The 25,715-nt window shown below is 35.5% G+C and overlaps 2 protein-coding genes across 2 annotated transcripts in view; one reads left to right on the forward strand and one right to left on the reverse strand.

The window, feature by feature from the left end:
- LOC123312747 (GTP-binding protein 1) overlaps positions 1–18,320 on the reverse strand; it is a 42,284-nt gene extending 23,964 nt beyond the window's left edge. Inside the window, exons 1-5 of the mRNA XM_044897215.1 lie at positions 18,159–18,320; positions 17,646–17,850; positions 17,406–17,586; positions 1,680–1,874; positions 1,437–1,600 (exon numbers count right to left, since the gene is read on the reverse strand). Coding sequence (XP_044753150.1) covers positions 1,437–1,600; positions 1,680–1,874; positions 17,406–17,586; positions 17,646–17,834 — 729 coding nt within the window. The 5' untranslated portion in view covers positions 17,835–17,850; positions 18,159–18,320. The remainder of the gene's footprint in view (positions 1–1,436; positions 1,601–1,679; positions 1,875–17,405; positions 17,587–17,645; positions 17,851–18,158) is intronic.
- Positions 18,321–20,358: 2,038 nt separating this feature from the next.
- Positions 20,359–21,958, forward strand: LOC123312751. Its single transcript, XM_044897220.1, has 4 exons — positions 20,359–20,697; positions 20,907–21,032; positions 21,122–21,205; positions 21,386–21,958. Exons 1-4 carry the CDS (start codon positions 20,442–20,444, stop codon positions 21,583–21,585), a joined length of 666 nt encoding a protein of 221 aa, XP_044753155.1. The 5' UTR covers positions 20,359–20,441; the 3' UTR covers positions 21,586–21,958.
- Positions 21,959–25,715: the final 3,757 nt, after the last annotated feature.

Below are 25,715 nucleotides of genomic sequence, written 5' to 3' on the forward strand. Positions count from 1 at the left end.
TTTCCACTGAAATATAGCATAACATGAAATCTATCATCATAATCGAAATTCATTGTACACCATAGGAAAGACTTGAATAAATAATTTATTTGTTCTTTAGGCTATCACCTACGGCTGCTTAGGCCATTCAGACAAATTTTCAAGATGTCCGAATAAATCTGGTTCTAGAGAACTCAATCGAATATTTTTAAGGCATTTTCTGTCAATAAAATTGAGTGTTTTTCTTCAACCCCTTAGCGGCCACCCTAGCCAACTCCAAGCTCACGGAAAATGGAATCACACCATAATCTTTGTGTTATTTAATTTTGTGATTTTCATATTAAGCACAAAAGTCTCTCAAACAATAACTCAAAACCAAGAAGCTGAATCACGTTAACTGAGTTTCGATTCTAGTTATTGTTCGGCAATAAAATTGAATATTCTTCTCCAACCCCTTAGCACCAACCTTACTCAACAACTCACTGAAGAACTTAACTTACCATAGTCTTTATTTTATTTTCAGTACATGCATATTTTGCTCTTTTCAAAAAAAGATTTTTCGAGTTCCTGATAAGAAAACTGAATAAAAATAAAAACTATTGTAAGTTAGGGTTGACGCTAAGGGGTTGTAGAAAAATATTCAATTTGATTATCAAAAAATAAGTTTAATCGGAACTCCATTAACGTGTTTGCCCCAATACCCCTTAGAAGGAGTACTTAACTAAGCGTCGTTTAAAGTTAATGGACGTCTAATTTTATACCCAGGACCCAGTTAATGCATGACTGTGGCTTAACTTGTAGGGTAGATAGATAGATAGTGATATTTTAGTTTCTTATTTTGGTGCAGGGTAATTGAAAAATCAATTGATGGGTTTCAGAGTTTTCATTTCAAGTTACTGGTTGGAGAAATATCAATTTTATTCCACACTTATGACCAAGACTTGTACCTTCTATTGAATTGATGTTGCAGATACTTGGTGAAAATTCACAATTAAATTAAAAACTGAGTACATGATTTTCACTAACACGAGTTATGTATTTAACCAAGACACGTATTTCGCTATCACAGTAGCATCTTTGGGTGGGTCAGTTGTCAGTTTCGTATATTTTATTTCTATGAAAACTGTAGAAATTATCAGTAATCTTCTGAAACCAGAAAAAAAAAGCTGCGCCTAGACTGGCACGGAATTGGAAATTGACCAAATTTCTTGCAAGCTACAAACTATCATTTCGGCAAAGAATTTCGTGCCGGCTATGGATGATGCTGAGGCTTTTGTTTTGATCAGTTACATTTTTGATTTATTTGAGTATTTTGTTCCAAGATTATTGCGAATGGTGAATTTCGTGACAACTTTCGTGCCGATGTGTACTTCGGCCCGCGAATTGATTGTGAATGCAGCTTCACACTCATTTGAGTACAATTTTGTATCATGACCATAGAAAAATATTTTACTCACCATTAACATTCCAAAATCGGGTGCATGTCCGGTCATACCGAAAACTGTTGTTTTAAGGTATTTTTCATGTCCTGCTAAATCGATGAAAGTAATTATTTTGCAACTCTTTTCACATATTTTGACCCAATCTAGAGTTCCGTGTTCCGGTTTATTTACAACATTACCTATAAATTCAAACATTCGTTTATCAAGTAATGACCAAAAGTTTTTTTTATGTCCTTTGTTCAATTATAATAGAATTACCTTCTTTGTCAAAGCCTAGAATGTCATTCCCAACAGAACTTGTTCTTCCAGTTTCCATTTCATGTTTGTGACGAAATAGTTTTTGCCGAGCAGTCCCTCTCCCATTGTCTAGCTCACCATGGGTCAATACCCCAAGAAGTGTGGACTTTCCAGCATCCACATTTCCAACTACAGCAACACGAATTTCTAAGAAATCTGAAACGAGATATTATATCAGATTACACGATAGAAGAAAGATGTTGCATGGTAGGCATGGAATATTAAATAACAGCCTTCTTTCTTATTTTCCAAAATTATGATAGGTGGGTATAATGGTTTTTCATTCAGATTTGATTCAATGAAGGAATGATCACGCCTTAACAGGCAGGCAATGAATACAATAATACGACTTAATTCAGATGCATACCACACTTGGAATTGATGGACCCTAATTAAATACTGATAGTCGCTTCTGAGTATTATCGAGTAGTACTCGAGCGCCATCCAGTATGAAACGAGATTCGCTCAGTCCCCCCTATATCGAAACCCAGTCGAAGACAGTGGCATATGCCCCATATTTCCTCTAATTCAGTACGCCGGTCTGCTTATTGCAGGCAACATGCGTGTAAGAATTGAGAAGGTGGGAGCACGTTCAGTTCATTGCAGAAATTATGCCAGCGGTAAAAGAATGAAGCAATGATCATGACTTAACAGGGACGCAATGAATAAAATAATGAGAATTAATTCAGATGCATAGCACCTGTCGATGTAAACAAGTGTTACGATCTAAATTGAACTACGAGGTCAAATGTGACTGAAACCATGCTCAGCATCTGCTGTTCTTCGGTGGAACGTTCTTCATTTAGTTGTCCTGACGATGAAAAATTGGCTAGTTCAATTCAGATCGTAACACTTGTTGATACTGATATCGGCGGGTGGTATGCATCTGAATTAATTCTCATAATTTCATTTTATATAACAAAGTCCTGATTTTCCTTTCACCGGCTCCCTGCAAATTTTTTTTTAACTCTAGTTGACTGTAATATCATGGTATTCAGTACCTAGGAAATCCACTGATGAATACAACTCAGGGTTGAACAAAAATTCTCATAAAATCTCTCAAAAAAGGTAGTAGCACAGGCGATTTTTGCCCATGTACTGCAGAGCTTTGAAACGCCTACTTTTTTTTAGAAAAATGGGTAATATATCTGGAAATCAGTTCACTGATGCGTGGAAATTGTTAAAACATTTTCAAAATCAACTATAAAACCTTCCGTGTGTGTACAAGTATAGCTCATAATAATTACGTATATTGCATATTAGGCGAGTTCTGTTATTGCTGTGCAACTGGTCACCTTCACGGCCAGCCAAGACCGCTTTGTGATTCGGTCCAGCAAACCAATACGTTATTGCCTAAAAGGTCAACATACAGTCCCTCATGGAGAATGCAAAATTTGCAGCTCTTTCAAGCTTAGATGGGTACGTATTGAATACCTAACCTTCGACGCTTATTGAGAAAACGAATATTCCGATGTGTAGTGTGCTACCGTTTCAAAGCTGGACCAATTCCTAGAACCCCCTATGGGTGATCTTCCCAAATATCGAGTTCAACCGATAAGATGTTTCACATCAACACATCCGCAAGATTAGGACTCCCTAGACTGCCCTAGAGTCTTAGTTTCAGATAATGCGTTAGGTTATATATCGGAATAACTTAAACCTTTTCAAATTAAAAATGGGGGATCTAGCAGATAACCACTCCTCCATATCAGCCTAGTTCAAATCGCGCAACCGAAAATAGTGTAAAATCGATACAATTAGCCTTAAAAAAAACTTCATAACAACTTGCTTGCAGACACAGAAACTCCTCTGCGTAGAATTTTGCTTGATTATCTAAACAGATGTCATAGTACCACCGGAATCACCCCCGCTAAGTTGATGTTTGGCAGAAATTTGATAATTTGATAAATTCTATCCGATAATTCGGATAGAAGGATAGAATCAGAACAGGCTAGAGAAAAGAACCATTATAACGAAGAAAGGGAAGATAATTTTAGAAACGGAGAGGAAGTATATATAGAAGATTATAGGGATAATAATCAAAGTAGGTCGATTAGAGAAAAAATTAACAGAAAAATAGGAGAATGCTGAACACAGTAGGAGTACTTTGCACGCATTCGATTTTGAGAAAACTGAAATCCTAGGAAAACAGCTAATCTTGAAAAAAGGCTTTTACAAGAGATGATTGAAATAAAAAAGATGTTAATGCAGTTAACAAGAGAACTGATATTGAAAAGTTGAACACCACTTATTATTATTTGATATCAAAGATGTAACATACGATTTCCATTCAAATTGCATATTTGTATTAACTCATTAGTTGATGCCTGTCTCTTACCTAGGAAATATGTTCTCGATTTCAATGCAGTGTTTTTGTCTGAATATGTACCTTTTGACAATGAAAACTGCACAGAACCTTGAGTAAATTTTCAATTTTTCCACTACATCGTAATTTGTCATGATTTTTAACAACCAAAAATTTTTTGGAGGATTATAATTTATGTTTCTCACAACACTTTTTGATGAATCATTTTGTCATTCACTTCCATTAAGTAGAGATATTGATTGTAGGTACCTTCCTTCTGACTATTGTTTGTTTGTTGTGATTTTTTGTTTGTTTTTCGTGAAGAAAAATTGTAACATATATTTTTATATCTACAAAAGAAAATTACTTCTTTGTAATTATGTATTTTGTTTGATGATTCCGTTTTGTCCACACTGTTCTCTTTTAGTGCCCTGAAGAAGTTTATATATTAAACGAAACGTCGGCTTAGTACACAAGTGGTTTTCTTGTTCGAGGCCTTCAAACCTTTCAAACTTCCCATTGGTGATTATTGAGGTCGTTAGCACTACTACTGAATTCCTAGGCATAATCTTAGAAAAATAAAAATTATTTAAATCACTCAAAATTAAATTCGGCTTTAGTGTCCTATGAGTGTACAGGGTGGCAAAATTCGATGGGATTTCGAATGGCGGGTCTGTAACCGTAGGAGCTAGAGAAGAAATGGATGCCACGTTTCCGACCTTGATTTTCAAAAGATGGATAATGGCCAAATCCGCATCCCTCTATCTTCTTTTGTTTTCAAGTTATAAGTGAAAAGTTATTTTTCAGCTCTTTGAATTGGTTCCTCTATTTCGTAAAATTACAGTGATATCGAAAAATAAATGTTATGTTCTACAGGCACTTCTTCATGTAGGACGCAGTGGCGTAGTAAAAAAATTTTTTCAGTTCTATAGTGATATAGTGGTATCTTTAATTTTTTTGAACATAAACCCTATGATACTTTTACATACTGGGTGGGCTTTTTAAAACGAAACAGACGAAATAACGGGCGGAATAACTTTATTTCGAAAAAATGCTCGGACACGTCGATTTTTGTTTCGAGGGGGACAACCTTTAAGGTCAAATTCACAACTATACCGCTTCAACCCTTAGTGTTAAAACACCAACCCCTAAATTTTGAATAGGAAAGATAGATTGTCTATGGATAGGGTGAGTGATACCTCATTTGAAAGGTCTTTTTATCATGAATTCAGCGTATTTATTTTTTCCTCATTTAATGCATTTGTTTTCGAGATATTCAATTTTGAATTTCGTACAGTACCAGTCATTCCTCTAACCATGCTATGTGAAATCATCAATTATTTGACTAATTCATTCTGTGGTTAAGCTACATTCACAATCAATTCACGGGCCGAAGTGCACTTCGGCACGGAAGCTTAGCAGATGGCGTTCTCCGTTACCATTCACAATGAAATTCAAGACCAAATTTCTTGCAAGTCGCAAACTATCACTTCGTCAAGGAATTTCGTGCCGGCTATAGATGATGCTGATGCTTATGTTTTGATCAGTTACATTTTTGATTCATTTGAGTATATGGTTCCAAGATTATTGCGAATGGTAAATTTCGTGCCGAAGTGCACTTCGGCCCGCGAATTGATTGTGAATGCAGCTTTACGATGGTAACCATTAATTGTCAACATTAGACAACGAAATAATTATTATGGTTAATTACTTTCTTCAACAATTGAGGTGGTTGTCTCGTCTGTTTCGTTTTAAAAAGTCCAGCCTGTATACTAGTCCCAAATTATTTTCTGATTCAGAATATATAATATACGTCGTGTTTATAATTGTTCTCCCGTTAAAAAAAACTAAAAAACTAGTTCGGTTAAGTTGGCCGGTCATATTCATTGATAATATGGTAATGAGCAACGTGCAGTTTTAAATGACTATAATGCAATTTAGTTTCTAATATCTTTCGGATGATAACTGTACGGGAACTATAATTGAGTGTTTTTTATGTGAAAATGCTTTACACTGGCAGAGTAAGTGCTCGGCAAATTCGTCAGGAGATCTAACTTTGCTGATACCACTCAGTACAACTGCAGTCTTATTTCGCTTAAAGTTAAGAAATTTTACATTCCCTTTTCAGAATTCAGAGTTGTTGACCTAGTCTTCATCCTGGCAAATCTTCACAATAAACATTCAATGATTTCTAATTTATTGGCTTTTTCTCTGATTGAGACCATATTGTCAAATAAGTGTAGCCGATTTATGTCTTTTCACTAGAGAGTAAGGAAAAGGGAAAGGAAGCATTGCAAAGAACTTAAATACGATGCTTAGTACAAAGGAAGACTAGAAAAGAAAATCCACTAGCCACACTTTCGAATAAAATACGATCAAATGGTATGCATATGGTCCAGATACCAAGGTAGGAGCTTTTGCTGGAGTATATGTGTCTCAATTGAACGATGTGTACATATAAACCTGGAAAAAACTATCGGACATTCGACAAAGCGATACATTCTGATAGTCAAGCTGCTATTAGACTACTAAGGTCCCATTTCATCGATCAAAATTAGGCAAGAATAATAAGTTCTTTCTAGTCTGATTTCCTGAAGAGGCCAATAAACTTGCCAATAAGGAATCACGAACGCCAGTGATCCAGAACATTTCTGTGCTATAGGAAAATGGTGAGCAAGAAATAGGTCACCGAAAGAGAAACACTCTGGTAAGGTAAGAAAAATTGTTTATTTAAACCCAAGATCATTTGAGAAAATGTATATTTCCTTTCGCAGGAATCAGTTGTGGATGCAAACTCTGGGTTTGAAAGAATTTGTCGTTAGAAGGCATCACAGAATTTACAACAACCACTTCAGTAGGGATGAAGCTTTCACTGATGCAATTTTACAGAAAATCAATAAAAATGCTACTTCCATATCTTGGGTATCCCTGTAATAAATAGGAATATTGACGAGATATATATGCTTATAGAATATTGGGCTAGGAAATTCTTTCTCGGGCTCTCAACGTCCAAGATAATTGAAAATAAAGGTTTTGATGACAAGCGTATGAATGATAATTTTCCACTCGGAAGATAAGTGTCGAAGAAGTAGAGTTTCATGTCGGTCATGAGGCCAATTTTAAGTTGAAAGGAAAACGGTTTAGTTTAGATAATAACTCGCCCATAAGAGCTTATATATCAATTCAATATTCGAAGATAATTGATTCGGCGTTGTAGGAATTAGCAGGCTCTTGAGTTTTAACCGGCTAATTCAATTAGTTCAGAAAAATGCAATGTTAGCGCGTCGTGGAATAATCGGGGAAACACCCACGAGAGGTGGAGAGGAAATTTGGGTTTTTGGTCTAAGAAGGGGAATGATAAAAAGGAACCAAAAAAAGGAAAGGAGTCAGTGGGAAGTTGGTCGAAGAAAATATACGTTGGGAAGACGGAAGTAGAATCCGGGATTCTAATAGGGTAGATTTGGAAGTCCGAGAGTAGATTCGGCAGTTCGAGAAATTTAGAAGTATTTTTCGGAGTTAGGTCTCAAAAAGGGAGACGGGTACAAGCTATTCGGGGAATAGTGTAAGATAATTAGTACCGTGGTTAAAGTCAGTTCAGGGCATAACATTGTTTTTATTTGTGGTATAGATCGGATATAGGATTTTAGGAATTTCGTATAGAGTCGGAACGAAGAGCGTTAATCGTTGGCGACGGAAAAGTGCGGGAAGTGCGGTTGAGTGTAAAGAATTCGCCGTACTGTGCGAGGAAAGTCTGGTGATCGAAAAGTTCACCAGAAACCCCAGGCGAACGACGGTCGCTGGTCGCAGATAAAGGTAGAAGGTTCCAATTTTTGTTTGTCCAGAGTCCTGAAAGCTCCTCTAAAATTCATCAGATTTTTGATTATATTATATTTTTTTATCGTTGTTGTGCAATTGAGAAAAGGAATTTCAATCCAAGAGTTTGTTGTAGAAATTTTAATGATTATTGCTTTGCGCACTTTGCATGTGTGAAAGAAATTGAGATTTTATTGTGGTCGTTATCGACCAAATACGTGCTTGTATTCAAATTTCTGCAATAGATTTATTCGTTAAATTTAACAGATTTTCATTTAAATTTTCTCCCCAGAAAATATAGAAAAACATCAAAGACCTGTCCTTCGCGCGACGGGCCGAATCCACCATTTTTGCCCTTAAAGGGGCCTTCAATTTTGTGTAGTTAACATCTTAAAAATAATCATCCCTGTTCAGTGGAAAGCCGCTCTTCCATTGATTCTAGACAAGGGGTGTTTTATTTCACTGGTGACAGCGGTGGGATGATGTTAATTGATGTTTCTGGGGTAGAATACTAACTTCTTTTATTTTAAAAGTTTTGGTTGTTTTTGGAGCGAGTTGAATTGAATCTAATTTGCTAAGCGTCATCGTAGAAGTGAAACGTATTGGGAGAATTGTGTTTTAAGAATTTTTGCGGTTGATTAATGGTTTTCGAGAGAATATATGATGTTTGATTACATCAATGAATTTGCGGAGGACTTTCAGATGAAGGAACTGTGAGTTATTTTATTGTCAAGGATAATTTAGTTTTCGTCGATTTTAGTTCATTTTAAGGGGAATTTAGTGAAAAGTGAAAGGTACAGTTGCCAACAGGATTTTTTTTTTCTCTCTTTAAAGTTTAGCTGCGGAGATATTAGGGAAAGTTGAGTAGAGTTGGAAAAAGTTATTTACTCTTCAGTGAGTTGGATAATAATTTTTTGAAAATCGGAGGTATTTATCGAGTTTTCAATCGGGCTATAATTCAAAATTTTATTTGCGAAAAGCATTGGTGTTCAATAATTTTGAAAGATTTGATTGATGGAAACCTTAAGAAGATTTAATAGTAGTTGATTAATATTGAAGATTGAAATTTAATTTTTTTTGCAAGAATTTTATTGTTTGAGGGTGCATTCTTGGCTGATGGTGAAAGAAATTTTTTGTGTTTGTTATTTTCAGGATATTTTTATATTACTGTGTGTTATTGAAATTTTGAATTTGTAGTTGTTTGATGGTTTTGAAGTGAATATTTCGGAAAAAATTTTTTGTTGTTATTGAGTATCAAATACGTAGGATTTAGAACGTAGAGTTGATTGATCGGTTATTTTTTTAACAGAAAGCGGAGTCGCAAATTAGTTTGTTTCTTTCAAAAAAAAACTTTTGCGAAATTATGATCAATTTAGTTAACGCGAATATGGAAAATTAAGAATTTTTTTTTTGTGTTGTTTTGTCAGAAGTTGAACACGGAATTAAGAGTGAAATCCTTTCAATTAAATATTTTTATTTTTCCAATTTGGACGTTAGAATATTTCGGAATTTCGGTCATTTTAATTTAATTGTTCAAAATCAAGTGAACGTCGGGATAATTTGGAATTTTAAGTCGGTTTGATTTAATTTTTCTAATTGATTTGATTTACAGAATAATTCGGAATTTAGGACAAAATAGGGTAGCGACAGGAAAATATGTAAGATTGACCTGTCAGAAGAGTTGAATCGACTTCTGCCCTTTCGCAGATTCCAGGGGCTCTCACTGACCCGGAGAGCCACAACCTGAATAGGGTCCGTTTTTTGGTTTTTTTTTGGGTAGTGGCAGGACATTTTGGCTGAGAGTCCTGAAAAGGAATAATCGACCTTTCCCATTCCACAGATTATAAGTAGAGTGAGTTACAGGTAGGTACGGTAACAATTGCAGATAGTCAAAGGACTATGAACGTATTGTAGAGAGGGCTGAGCATTCCTACCGTGTTCTTAACTTTTTTTTTTGCGTCAGGTGGACGTCAGGGTCGAATAGTAAAACGAAGTAAACTGCTGAGCCACTTTATTTTCGTACAAATAGAAATTTTTCGCTATTCAAGAAGAGAAGGTTGGGAGAAATAGTAGAAGTAAAGTATTTTGAGACATTATGAGTAAAGTTTGAGCTAGAGACATTAAGTTATAGCTTGTCATATGAGTAATATTGGGTTAGGGAAATATATTTTGAAGTATATATTAACGGTAAAGGGGTTGATTTTCATTTGTTAATAAATGATAATTAAGTAATAATAAAGTATATCGGAAATAGATGGAACGAGCGATAGAAATAATCCTTGTCGGAAAAGGATTATGAAGAAGCGTTGTGGTCGCCCTTCAATGTGAGCACAACGTTCTGCATGCCATTTAAAATAAGATTTGAATTTTGTAAATATCTATGATAAGTCTTTCATGATGATTGTTTTTACCATGATTGTATTGCATGCTCATGGGAGATTGTTGTTGAGAGTCGTTGTTGTATGATTTTTGCATGTGTTTTTTTTGTTGTTGTTATTTCTTGTAATTAGTCGAAAGGTTGGTTTGTTTTTTTTATCCAAAACAAAGAATCTTTGAAGGCATCCCAGGGCAGGTTTTAAACTAGAAGGGCGATAATCATCAGGTCATCATCAGTGGATTAACCTCTGAATGGTGGTTGACCTTAGTTACCAGGTGACGACGACGATAGTGAACCAAAGTGCGGCTAATAGACCGGAAATTACGGCAATTTCGTTCGCAATATTGAGAAACTTTAAGAACTCGAAAAGGTTTGCGCCAATCAACTAAAAAGTTCGAAAATTTTGCGTAAAAATGAGACTGACGTTCAACTTAATATAATGGACTTGTGCCTACAAGGGTACTCTGAACTGATCTAGTGCGGAAAATGGAACGATGCTGAGATGGTAATTGTCATTATCAGAACGACGATGGGTCAGCTTAGAAGGAAGGTTCTTCGAGAGATGCGAGTAGAAGGTATCCAGAAGAGACTTCGATAAGGGACGACGGGGCATCAACTGTCCACCATATACCTTGAAGATCAAGAAGCAATGGAGTAAGCTTAGTGTACTGCGAATAATCCAATACATCACTCAGTAGAGAGTTTTACCAAGGGCGAGTAAGTGCGAGCAAATCCAACTTCGAAAGCACGATGCCAAAACGTTGAAGAAGAACCATCTCCAGGGTTATGTCCATTTTACCCATAGTGATACCACACTGTACTGAAAGACATAGCCGGTAAACGAGGTGCCAAGTAATGTGCCGCGTCAAGAATTCTGAACTGAACAGAAGAGTGTATGCTCAGATGATCATACGAAATGGGCACTAGCACGGGTTTAACAGTGGCGTTTCGTGTAAAGAAACTTTTTCCACCTGAGGTAACTTTTGGTTTTTCCACCTGAAGAGTTCTTCCATATGATTTCAAGGATATCTGTGGTTGTATGAGAATGATCGCGATAGTGAATTTGAAATCCGATAAGTGGACCTTAAAGACTCCATGCTGGAGAAGTGAAGAGGTGGACTCCAAGAATTTGATTGATGAACTTTGAATTTTGCTGTTTTGACATGTCATGTTTTCAAATCCTAATGATACTAATGTTTGATTTTGATTGATTTTGTTTATGTTGAGTAGATAAGTTCTATAGTTGTAAAGGAAAGTTTTTTTTTTTGCTTGTGCATTATGCTTAAATGCTTGGTACATTTAGTATAGGATGTTTGAGCTTTTTGGTTGGGAGACGATGGACTAGTGGACCAGTGAAAGTCATGATAGGAATAGGGAAAAGTTATGGCATCCAATGCCAAAACTTTTTTTAAGGGGGGAGTATTGTAATAAATAGGAATATTGACGAGATATATATGCTTATAGAATATTGGGCTAGGAAATTCTTTCTCGGGCTCTCAACGTCCAAGATAATTGAAAATAAAGGTTTTGATGACAAGCGTATGAATGATAATTTTCCACTCGGAAGATAAGTGTCGAAGAAGTAGAGTTTCATGTCGGTCATGAGGCCAATTTTAAGTTGAAAGGAAAACGGTTTAGTTTAGATAATAACTCGCCCATAAGAGCTTATATATCAATTCAATATTCGAAGATAATTGATTCGGCGTTGTAGGAATTAGCAGGCTCTTGAGTTTTAACCGGCTAATTCAATTAGTTCAGAAAAATGCAATGTTAGCGCGTCGTGGAATAATCGGGGAAACACCCACGAGAGGTGGAGAGGAAATTTGGGTTTTTGGTCTAAGAAGGGGAATGATAAAAAGGAACCAAAAAAAGGAAAGGAGTCAGTGGGAAGTTGGTCGAAGAAAATATACGTTGGGAAGACGGAAGTAGAATCCGGGATTCTAATAGGGTAGATTTGGAAGTCCGAGAGTAGATTCGGCAGTTCGAGAAATTTAGAAGTATTTTTCGGAGTTAGGTCTCAAAAAGGGAGACGGGTACAAGCTATTCGGGGAATAGTGTAAGATAATTAGTACCGTGGTTAAAGTCAGTTCAGGGCATAACATTGTTTTTATTTGTGGTATAGATCGGATATAGGATTTTAGGAATTTCGTATAGAGTCGGAACGAAGAGCGTTAATCGTTGGCGACGGAAAAGTGCGGGAAGTGCGGTTGAGTGTAAAGAATTCGCCGTACTGTGCGAGGAAAGTCTGGTGATCGAAAAGTTCACCAGAAACCCCAGGCGAACGACGGTCGCTGGTCGCAGATAAAGGTAGAAGGTTCCAATTTTTGTTTGTCCAGAGTCCTGAAAGCTCCTCTAAAATTCATCAGATTTTTGATTATATTATATTTTTTTATCGTTGTTGTGCAATTGAGAAAAGGAATTTCAATCCAAGAGTTTGTTGTAGAAATTTTAATGATTATTGCTTTGCGCACTTTGCATGTGTGAAAGAAATTGAGATTTTATTGTGGTCGTTATCGACCAAATACGTGCTTGTATTCAAATTTCTGCAATAGATTTATTCGTTAAATTTAACAGATTTTCATTTAAATTTTCTCCCCAGAAAATATAGAAAAACATCAAAGACCTGTCCTTCGCGCGACGGGCCGAATCCACCATTTTTGCCCTTAAAGGGGCCTTCAATTTTGTGTAGTTAACATCTTAAAAATAATCATCCCTGTTCAGTGGAAAGCCGCTCTTCCATTGATTCTAGACAAGGGGTGTTTTATTTCATCCCCTCTTCTTGCAGGTATTAATCATATTTCAATAATTAATATTTTCGCCCAACGTTGCATATTGTCATATTCAGATAATACAATGCTAACTCTTATTTCGATGTTTCAACAAATACATTGGAAAGCATGTCTTCCCTAATTGATGAGGAACATGCTGGTACATCAGGAATTTCTACATTCCCATCATCGTGTATTATATTCATTTCTATGGAATATCAATTTTGTTTATATGGTTCCATGTTTTCTTCGATTCAATCAAATGTATAATTCCCTTATAAACTGCAACTTTCTTTTCGGAAGTGGACATGCTATTCTACAGCTTCAATGACAATCAAGGAGGAACATGAGAAGGTAAAAAATTGGCAGTTCATGAGGCATAACAAAAATGGCAGCATCCGAAAATCTATGCCACCTTCTCAATTAATCAATGCAATTCAAAAGATCTGGAAATACTTGAGGCACAATAGTAACATTTCCCCTAAGACCAGATCTTTGAATCAAGATCCGTTGGAGAACCTGTTTGGGCAAATAAGGTATGGTTGCGGATCCAATGACAATCCTATAGTGCAGCAATTCATTGGAACCCTGAAAACACAACTCCTCAATGATTGGTTAATCAAAGCTTTCAAGGGAGAAATTGTGACGATAATGAAAATCCACTCTTTCGCAAATTAAAATCATTCCTCAATATTTCCCTTGAGAGCGAGGAGAGGTAAGTTCCAGAAGATGCTTCTTTGACTGATCAAGTACCTCAGTTCCAGATGTCACCTGAGGAACTATCGGTTGATATTTCAGGAGAAGTTTCTTCTGGAAACCCTGTTGTATTTTCGATAGCATATGTGGCAGGAGCTATTCTTGAAAAAATATATGCTGTGCCTTATGCGATAATATGATAATTTCAATGAGTTCACAACCTCAAAATTTATTCATCGTCAATAAAGAATGGTCAGATGAAAGATCTGTTCTGATGTTCCCAAGTGAGGTACACTGTTGATGTAGGAGGTGGAATATAAGGTTGGAAGAATTTTTAACTGACTCCCCATCCCATCCTAAAGTAGCAGTAATTGACAATTTTGAGGATCTAGGACAAAGATCGCCTAAGGGACATTACGATTGCTGCTATATGTAGGATTGGCATTCTTTGGTGGTGCAAAAGAAAGTGCGAAGAGAGAAGTCAGATGCCAAAAATGGGGCCTTTGAAGAAAAAAATGAAAAAAATTCTTCATTCTTAATGAAATGAAGTTTCTTTTTTTTTTGATACAGCTTTTGCATCATCTCGCATTTCGATCGGCATTCTTTTATATCTTCATGACCTTCATCGATCTATTTTTCATGGTTTCCAAAACTCTCCAAGTTGAATTAATTTTATATCAATTAATCCATCAAGCAATGTTTATTTTCATTCCCAAAAAAAAAATTACTACATGGTACATGTTCTAATGTTTAATTTCTATGCACCAATTATAATAAATCCTTTGATTTATCAGTGTATATATGTATGAATATCAATAAACATATTCTTGTGGATACAGTTTTATTATTCCTAAAATTTGAAAAATTATTGACTTTGCACATGAGGAAAAACTTTCATTTTTGATATTCAAGACATTTTTCGAATGAGTCGATATTATGTGTCTTGAATATCAGAAATGAAAGTTTTTTCATCATATTCGCAAAAATCGAAGTATTCAACTGCGATATAGACTAATGCAGATTCAAATTTCCCGCCATTTCCTCCGCCGCCTATTCCAGCGCCACCTATAAATTGTCAAAGCCAATGTTAGAAAGAGATGGAAGATAAAATCGGACATAGATTTAGTTCCTAGTTGACCGTCTCGGTTGTCTCTGCGCGTAGGCATGCCTCAAACCTCTTCTCAAAGGGGAAGAGAGATGAACATAGAAGAATCGTGAGATGTGAGATTGAGATTGGATATTATGGAAAACAAAGACCCAGTGCCGTACGGTATGATGGGAAATTTGGAGTGAAGGGATGATGAAATGGATTGATAAAATATTCGATTAATACGTGTAATTTCCAGAATTTATTTGGTGAGGCACTGCCTCATAGGACAAGACGCCACTGTGTGGATGGTGCAGTGATGGGAATAGCTCTGATAGGGAGCACAATGACCTAGCAAATATATCAACTAGGCTTAATCATTACCTTCAATACCCTTGTTATCAAATAGATAGCTTTATTCACAATCAATTCGCTGGCTGACTGGCATTTCGGCACGCAAGCTAAGTAGATGGTGTTTTCTGCCGTAATGAAATTCAAGTCCAGTCGGCAAATTTCATGAAAGCTGCAAACCAGAGACCTATGCTGCAAACATTGAACTCTGAAAGAACTGGAAGGGCCTCTTACGTACCGAAATAAGACGAAAAGTGTGTCCAACTGAGACGTAAGATGTAGAGCAACCCATCTCTTTCTAATGGTTCGGCCACCAATCAAATAACCGCATCAAACGTCAGACGCAGCATTTGCTCACTTCAACGCCCCGGGTTGTTTTTGTTTACATCGTTATAAACCAAGTGACAGAGCGCAGAGAGAGATAGATTGCTCTACATCTTCCCTTTCAGTCTTCATCAGTTTGCCTGCATCGAGATGCCATTCCGGCTCTTTTAGAGTTCAATGGCTGCAAACTTTCACCGAACTTCGTGTCGGATCATGCGCAGTGCCTCTGCTTTAATCAGTCACAACACAAGAGAATCTACGGCCACATGGTTAACTGTTGAGTATTCTGTATCCAGTGGTTCAGTGGTTTCGATTTGGGTTTTTGTTTCAAACAAGCAATTCATCTTGTAATAAAATGGAAAAAGAAGAACATCTTCTTATATTAATGAAGATTTTAGTGATTTTGCTGTTGAAAAAAAAGCAACTGTTGATGAAACTAGCTGCAAAAAGAAGAAGGGCTGCAACAAGAAGGAAGAGATTGGATATTTGTCCATTTTAGTTGCCTGAATGAGGTTGATAATCTTTCACAAGAAGCCTGGTTAAGTGATCCCCAAATATTTTTTTAATTCCACAAGAATGTAGCCCGGAATTTTGTATATTTTTTTTATATTGGCCACATGATTCTTAGCTATAAATAATAGCTGTCAATGCCTTCCATATGGTTTTCAAGTTGAATTGTCAATAATATGTGAAATTATCAAAATTGGAATGAACTTAACAAACTTTTGTGTTGAACGTTTTGATGAAAAATGAATAGACAAGTATTTTGAATTATTTTTTTAATTAAACTCAGCTAGTAATTTAATGTCTTATAAAATTCCTAGTCTTTACCAACCTGTTGATGGGAAACAAGTGGACACCTTCTAAGACAGGATTTTTGTATTATAATTATAAAAATCTTCCAGTCCTATTAATTTGGCAGTGTGTTATGCTAAGTACAATTACAACTATGTTGATATTGGTGCATGTTGTTCCTGTACTCTATTGAATAGTTCATATTCTGCACAGAAATTTATCTCTGTCAGATAACAGAGCTAAAAGTTATAAATCCATTTTACAAAAAAAAAAAATTGTTGGACATTTATAGCTAATACTCCAGGTTGCATAAGTAGGATTTTAACAACTCCAAGTAGTATTTGTTTGGCAGTATGGTGATATGATATTGAGGTCATTAACAAATAAGTTCTGTGCAAAATATGAACTAGTCAATAGAGTATGGGAACAATATGCACCGATATCAACATAGATGTAATTGGGCTTAGAATTTGAAATGCATTGTAGCAATACTTCACCGTCTATAACACTTGGTGTTGCATCTAATGTTATAACACAAGAAAGCTGGTTTAAAAATAAAAGGAACAGGAACGAAAATTCAAACATGATGGGTATGGTATGTTGTTTAGGTTCACAGATTATTTCATATTTCTCTATCTTGGGTTAGGTTTTTTTGACATACATGTATATACTACAAAAAAAACCTCAAAGCGCAGGGCTCAAATCAAAATTGGAAGTTTTTAACAAATGGTATATTTTGTTCTAATTTTCATGCCTTATTGCCACTCGGCCAGCAAATTGATTGCCAATGCACCTTCATGTGTTTTCATGAATATACATTTTCATCTTTTCTCTTTATCCATAACTCTATAATGAATTTGATTAAACTATATGATGTGCACTATGTTGCTTAAGTTACCAGTGACCGAATTGTAATAATTGTAGGGCATGGCTTCTTCAGAATGTAACGCTGAAACATTCTGGTGATGAAATATTTTTTTCTGCAAAATACTTGCTTCACGACATTTTTTAATAAAGGTTCAATATCTAGAACAGTTTCGACATAGGGAATATACAGTCTTTGTATAATAAGCTGATTTGAAATATGACCAATTATAGAAAACTTCTACAGGAATACACAAAAAAATCAAATATTACACAATTTTTAAGAAGTTTATTGAAATAATCTTACCAGTTGGCTCTAGGATTTTTCTTATTAGGTACTGTACCACTATACCCCTTGGTTCTTTTCTCTCTCTGAGTTTTATGAGACTGCATTCAAGAATTGTAGCTAAGGATTGGAGTGTTGCTGTTGCAGCAAATAGTTCATCTGCTAAAAGTCCACTATCACTGTACTCATCGGATCCTCCAATCTGAAAAAGAGAAGGTGTAAATATATTTGCAAAAATTTCTCATATATGTACTCAGCTACCTCTACGATAATTTCTCCTCGTCCTTCACCCAATTGTTGTTTGATCTTCTTGAGGAGCAGTTCAAACTGTTCTTCAGTTGGTGAGATAATTACATCACGTCTCAATATTTTATCAAAATCGGCTTGGTGTTTTGGAGATTTATTCAAAAAACTACTAAGAGTCTCTCTTTGTTCGTTCTTTTTTTCCATGTTTCTCAATATATCTCTTAAATGAAAAAAAAAATATTTGATATTGTTTTGAAAAACTTCAGATTGATGAATAAGAACTATTCCATCCTGTAGTTGAAATCTCTCCTTTCAATGAATTGAAAAGTTGAATGAGTATTGGTTTAATGATGTACAATGAACAGTTATTGCCTAAGTATTGCTATATTTTGTTTACATTTTTGAAAAGTCTATTAGCATATGGTCATTCTGCTTAAAATACTTTACTTTCACTTATTATTGTGTATGTGTATTATATTGTGAAAGATTCCATATCATATCATGAATATATTGCAAGGAAATACTGACCGTGAAATAACGAAATATTGTGTTTATCGAATGCAAGAAATAATCATATTTTCATAGTACAAGCACTCTCTTTTTTGTATTCAAACAAAAAGTAAATTTATACATATATAAATATACATATAATTTATATTTTTCTGTCAAATGTGCAAGCCACAGATGACAGATCTCTGTAATCACAGATTACAGAGAATAGATGGGACACCTCAACCCCCACCACAATTGATGTTTTTAGTGAGGGTCGCAACCGCTTGGTGGCGCTACATTCGCAGTTAGTTTATTTTTCGGCCGCTAGGTGGCTCTATAATAAATTTGCGACAAAGATTATAGAGTTCTCTATAATCTTTGATTTGCGCATAGACAAAGGAAGGAAAGACAGACAACTCTCATTGGCCGTTTAAAACGTTGCTGGTGGCGCCCCGTTGGGCAGTAGATGGAACATGGAACTAATTGTTTGAAATAGCTGTATAGTAGAAAAGGATGAAATATGTTTTCGTTCGTTTCGGCATAACCATAGACAAAGGAAGGAAAGACAGACAACTCTCATTGGCCGTTTAAAACGTTGCTGGTGGCGCCCCGTTGGGCAGTAGATGGAACATGGAACTAATTGTTTGAAATAGCTGTATAGTAGAAAAGGATGAAATATGTTTTCGTTCGTTTCGGCATAACATAACCTAAATTTGAAGTTCCAAAATGGTTGTTACGGCGTGATGTGTACTTTTCCACGCGTCCCAAAATTGAATATTATATGAAAATGTTATTGAATAATTAACGACGAAGATTTATATTACTGTCAGTGTAGTAAAAGTGTTTTGGTCCTGTACGATTGTTACGATTTACTTGTACTATTCTTGGGGATCGGTTCCCCTAAGATTCCTGCACCTCCTCGGGACCTCTTATTGGAGAAGTCATAGTTGCTCTGCAGGAAATAAGTCTTCGGGTGATTTGTACAGTTTGTGATCAAGGCACTACCAACGCAGCTGCTATTAAACAGTTGATCGATTTATTGAAAAACACATGTAATGCCTTAAAGTCTTATAATATCAAATTTGAGGACCTTCCAGATGTAAGGAAGGTTGGATTACCACACTTGAAAGTATAATTATGGTGTGGGATGAATGTCGTAAAGCTGGTTTCAAATACTTGCTAACTAGAATGATGAACCAAGATCCTGTTGAGAATCTCTTCATTGTGATCAGACAACATGGCCATGCAAATACGAATCCCACTCCATATCAATTTATATCAGCACTTAAGACCTGCTTTTTGAATCGCCTTGTTACACCTAGGAGCCATGGAAAAATTGTGAAGACGATGGCATAGATATACTTGAAGATTTGAAAAAATTTTTGGATTTTAAATGTGACGAAAATCGAAATTATCCCACCAATTCAGTTGACTTTTCAAAATTTCAAAATATAAAACCTCCCAATAATATTGCTGAAATTGATGACCAAGCTCTTGTTTATGTAAGTGGGTATTTTATAAAAAAAACTTTTGGTATATTGTGTCATCAATGCAAAGAATGTCTTTTAAGAACTCAAGTTTGAGAGTTTCATATGTTTACAATGTTTTAAGGAATATGGTGATGACAAGAGGTGTTTATGTTATGTTTGTGAGCAATTCTGTATATACGTTGCTCATATGCATGATGTGATCGTTGCAATTTTAGAAAGTCAGAAGAATTCAATTAATTATGTGTAGTCTTCAATCTGGATGTTCTTTTCTTCAATAATTTGGTTATACAAAATAATATTTAATCTGACATTACTAAATTATTTCATTACTTTTTGTTTGAGAAAACTCAATGTGTATTACAATATAATGTTTAATAAAAAGTATTTTGATATTTGTCGATTATCATTTCTAAAAACAAGTATTACAAGAAGAAAACCTCACTGAAGATTGATAATAAACTGGAAGTTACAGTTTATTATCAATTTTCAGTGGAGTATTAATTCAAATTGTTTGATTGTATGATTTGAGGCGCCAAAATGCGAATTCAAAACGATCAATGCGCCACCTGGTGCCAATTTTCGGAACATGTTAGTTCGCGTCTACTGCCGATAAGGGCGCTTCAATCACGCCTAATTTATTTTACCACTGAGTCGGCACTCTTTTCCTTCTTTCTCTATGGATTTGCGATTCAAGCATGGCAGCATTGGCAGCAGTGACAGTAAAGTTCAGAAGTTGAGAGTAAGTTCGTTCTTTTCTGTTAAAAATGTTGTATTATTAGTGGACGTTGTAGGTATTAGTGATTTGTACGCTATTTTATACCTTTCAAAAATGATAAAAATGAAAAATTGTTGTGTACCTGGATGTATGGACCGAGTAAGCAAAAGACATCGTTTCCCCAAAGCCAATCCAACTATTTTTAAAACTTGGTTAGAAGTTATTAATCCACAAAATTGGCAAGAACTATCCGATGAACAGATTTACAATAGATACTACGTGTGTCATGCACATTTTACCAAGAATTATCATTTACCAGGAAGTAAAAGAGGTCTCACAATTGATGCAGTTCCAACAATAGATGTACCAGGTAAGCCTACCTTTTTTAAATACTGAAATGTCCCAAAATCTGTATGCTGTCCTAAAATTACGATTATATTTATTTATGAAATGGTTGAAATTTGAAACCAGCCGAGTGTTTGCTAGAAATTCTATGAAATTGAGAAGGAGTGTTTATTTGTTGCATCATATATGATAAATTTTATGATTTGACTTTTCAACACTTTGTTTTTTCATCAGGTACTAGTTTTGAAACAGTTCTGATTGCAAATAAGCCAAAGCTTTGTGAAGTATTAACAGTAGTGGATACAGAGAAAACACCTTCTGAAGCCGGACCAAGTGGGATAGAGAAATTATCACCAGAAGGTTTGTAGTTTGTATCACCCTCAAATATTTCCTGTTTCTAAGAGTTCATCATGAGTTGATAAGTTATAATTTCATTTATACTTCTTTAGATGGTCCCAATAATGATTTTATGGAGCTGGACATACAAGAACCACTATCTGACTCGGTGATGAATAAGAAAAAAATCCAAAAAGGTTAGTAACAATTTTTTTCATTGATTTTTGAAAATAAGGAAATCAATTCTTCTTCCTTTTGCTAGGACAATGTCCTGTTTTCTCCAACTTTTCATTCGATGTCAATTCAACAAAACCAAACAATTTTCCTCATCAAATTTTCAGATGATCAATTGTTACATAGAATATTTTTTGTTTTAGGGGTTAGAAAGTCAATTTTGACGAGGTTGCAGTATACTAGGATTTCACAACTAACTGCGAAAGAAAAAATAATGTACTCAATGTTAAAAGAGTACAATGTTAGGATGAGTCAGCTGAAATACCGAAATAAATGTCTGAGGCAACAATTAGCATATGCAAAAAAAATAATTTCATCTCGTGGATTTCAAAGGCTTTCTTAGCATATCTCTGGACCAACTTATAATTTCATCTTATGTCAATTGAGGAAGAGAGAGTCAAGGTAAACATAAAAAGATAATTATTATTCATTTATATTGATGGTTTCACTTTGTGGGAAAACAATGTTTTTTTATTTATATACCTGCAATGTACAATGTATATCGATTGTATATTTTTCTTATAGATATTATTCTGAATTCGTTGAAAGTACGTAAGTAGATGTCTGTACTTGAAAAAACCTGTACATATACTGTAAATATTATTCTGAATTTTTAATGCGAGTAATTTCACTTAAATTCTTTGAAAGTTCATAATTGTTCATTTATATTGATGGTTTCACTTAGTGGGAAAACGACGTTTGTTTATTTATATACCTGATAATGTTCAATGTATATTTATTATATATATTTCTTGTAAATATTATTCTGAATTTGTTGAAAGTACATAATATTTTCATTTTGTGGGAAAGCAATGTTTCTTTAATTGAAAATTCACGAATATGTGAGTAATGATTATTATTATGTAAATAAACATTATTATTATAATTAATAATATTATTTCCCTAGCAGCATCCTTTCCTTTAAAATAATTCAAGCTTTCTTGAACTAAATATTTCGCGGACCCAGTAGTGCGAACGGTTTTAAAATTTCGCGCCTTTTCTCGCTAATACAGACTCCTGCATTATTGATAATACAGTTTCCTTAGGCTACTTGTAGTACGGATCGCATCCGCTATAGAAAAGCGCCAAACAATATTTCATCTCATAGAAGGCCAGTGTCCCATCTATTCTCTGTGATCTGTAAAAACTAAGATCCAAACCAGAGACAAGAGAAAAGATTTTCCTTTTCTTTTTCTTTTTTTACCTTTCTCTATGGTAAAAACTATGGAGGGTACCCTCCATAGTAATAACTGAAAAGCAACTGTCCCCTCTATTGAAAGAAGAGAGAAAGACAGAGATATATATCTCTGGACAAAGCATTGAACTCTATAACCATAGAGTTCAATGGGATAAAGACAGATATATTCTATATCTCTGGATAAAGATTGCTACTTCCAGACCACAGATTTTTTGTCTGTTGACTCTGCCTGCATGAAACAGTTGACGATGCATCCGATAGATGTATTATCAAAGAGTAACCAACAGTTGGTTACTCTTTGGTATTATTGAAGCCAGAACAAAATAAATTTTAATTCAAACCTTTGGGTACTCAAGTATTCAGTTTATGTAGTTTTAACTTTCAATTTTGTAATTATGTTTATTTTTTTCATTTTTTATTTTGAAAATATATCGAATTAATTCATCTCAATTCTTTCAATGAAATACTGAGTAACAAAATCCATGCATAGTTATGTACATTAAGGGCCTTAATTTTTCAGGAAATGACGAGAGAGAGTTGAGAGTTATGGATTTCGCGTAGTTGGAATGCTAGATATTTAGACCATACTCGGAAAAGATAAGCAAATACGGTGATATCACCGTATGTATCAACCATATATATCTATTATAATTATGAATTATAATATTATTGTATTATAATATTATTGTACTATTATAATATAATAATAGATATACAGGGTGTTTTCAAATTAGACGTGAACCTTGGAGGAGGTGTTATTATCACTCATTTGCTATCGTTTGAGCCATATTTATTGATAACCAAAAATCAACAGTTTCCGATGAGATATTCGAGTTCTTGTGTTTTTCAAAAAGTTTCTCAACTCGAGTTGAGAGCAGAGTTGATGTGATAATTTCAAAGATATTTTTGATCATATTTATTACTTTGTCAGTCTGGTTAATGTTCTTATTCAATAATTGTTATATGTGTCCTGTTTCGAGACTTCTATTCTCTATTCCTTTGAATTTTTACTTGTTTTTACTATAAAGTTTGTCTTTAATTTTAGAGCCCTGAAGATGATTTTAAAATAAAATCGAAACGTCGGCATTTTGTCTAATTGAGTCCCTGAAATTTCGACCGAAAAGAAACCTCTAATCTCTAATACACATCGATACCAAGGTCATCAAAAATATCAAAAATATATATCCTGTCTATGTCCTTTTTGGTAGCAAAGGGACGTCCAAGGGCCATCCCGAGTATGTGCTATATCCCGATAGAAAATGTCTCATGAACATCCTTCTATTTTGTGAGACACGTCCCTGGGATGTCCATAGAATGTTTAAAATTTGGGTGATACTTTTAGGGATGATTTATTCCTTGAAGATTCCTTTAGAGTGTTTCTCTTTTGGTTTCTTCCTTCTCCAGAATTTTTTTCTTATATGTGCATTTTTCTACACCATAAAAAGGGGGAACGATGCGTTTTATAGCCTCTCCTCTCAAATGCTAACCTCATGCACCTACACGCGGTGCACCCTGTTCTTACGAACGAGGCTCTGGCGACCGAACATGAGCGGTATAACTCTGTTTCCCACATTTATCTCGCCTAAATATTGGCTTGAACAGGAAATGGCTTAAGTTACGTTTTAGACCTTGTCGTCTCAGGCACAGATTACAGAGTGGTCAGGTTACCTGTGCCACACAACCCTAAGGCCGACCGACCAGAGAGGCGAACTGCCCTAATCGATAAGGAACTGCAACGAACATCAATTGCAATAGTTGCCCTAAGCGAGACACGCTTTTCGGACGATGGTAGCTTGGTAGAACAAGCGTATACTTTTTTCTGGAAGGGCTTGCCTGAAGGCGAAATCAGACAACATAGCGTAGGCTTTGCCTACGTTTGATGACCCTACGTTTTCCTGCAGCAAATAACACTTTTGTGACCATCATTGCAGTATACGCACCCACTCTTAAATCCTCTGACAACTTAAAGGATACTTTTTACGAAACACTCGTTGCTACATTAAGTAAAATCCCAAAACGAGAACGAATTATCCTCCTTATCGAGTTCAACGCCAGAATGGGTAGATGTCAAGACTCAGAACTGTGGCCAGGAATAATAGAGAAACACGGACCAGACAGCATCAATTCGAACGGAGAACGTCTGCTGGCTCTTTGTGCAGAACACAATCTATAGGTTTGTTGGCAGAGTGGTTTGCAACGCTTGTGAACTGTACAGAGCAAGCGCAATTCCATTTTAGGGTAGCGAAAATCCATTTGCGCTTGCTCTGTACAGTTCACAACCGTTGTGAACTACTCTACGAACAAGCCTTTTGTATAATGAACACCTATTTTATTACGAGACCCAATTCAAGGGGGACCTGGCGGCACCCGCGCTCAGGGCATTGGCATACTCTCGACTATGTAATCGTGAGAATAAAAGATCTCAAAGAGGTATTGGTCACTAAACCCAGAGCAGATATGGAGTGCTGAACTGATCATAGGCTGGTAATCTCAAGAATGAATATATCAATGCTGTCAAAATACCAACGCAAGCCAAAGCTACTGAGAGAGCGCCTTCAAGTCTCCAAACTACAAAAGAAAGATTCACAACTGCCGTCAAAGATAGCCTAACACCACTGGACTATGACGACGACATTGAGAGTCATTGGCTCCACCCAGAAACTCATATCGTACCCCTTTTGGGGGCAAAGCACAAAGCGATGAAAACAGCAAATAACAAGCCTGGCGATATTGCAGCCCAAAAAATCTTATAAACATATAAAACGCGAGGTCTGTCAAGAAATAAGAAAAATCAAGGATAGCTGGTGGAAAGAAAAGGCTGGGGAAATACAAGCTTACGCCGATAACCATGACTACAGGCGTTTTTTCGAAGCTATTGAAACTTTTTATGGTCCAAGCAGAGGAGCTAACTTTCCTATAAGAGATGATAATGGAGCTATTCTAACTGATGATAGAAAAATCCTCGAAAGATGGAAGGAGCATTGGAGGTCTTTGGTACACAGTTATAATATAATGGAGACTCGAGAAGGATACAGCGGCGGCCAGATCTGGTTGGTGACTATCCATGCCCGGAGCAAAGAGTAACAACAAGAGGTTTCACTCATGAATTTTGGCAGATCGCCTGCCTATGACCTTGAGTGCTGCCTGTGTGCTGGTGAGGAAAAATAAAAAAGGACTTCCGATGTATTTTGTTCTCTTTCTGTCAAATTTGAATTTTAGAATGTGAAACATCAACAATAACACCTCCATTAATACACTTGACTAACGATTATCAA

This window comes from Coccinella septempunctata, chromosome 5 (genome assembly GCF_907165205.1).
Source record: "Coccinella septempunctata chromosome 5, icCocSept1.1, whole genome shotgun sequence".
In the NCBI taxonomy this organism is placed as follows: Eukaryota; Metazoa; Arthropoda; class Insecta; order Coleoptera; family Coccinellidae; genus Coccinella; species Coccinella septempunctata.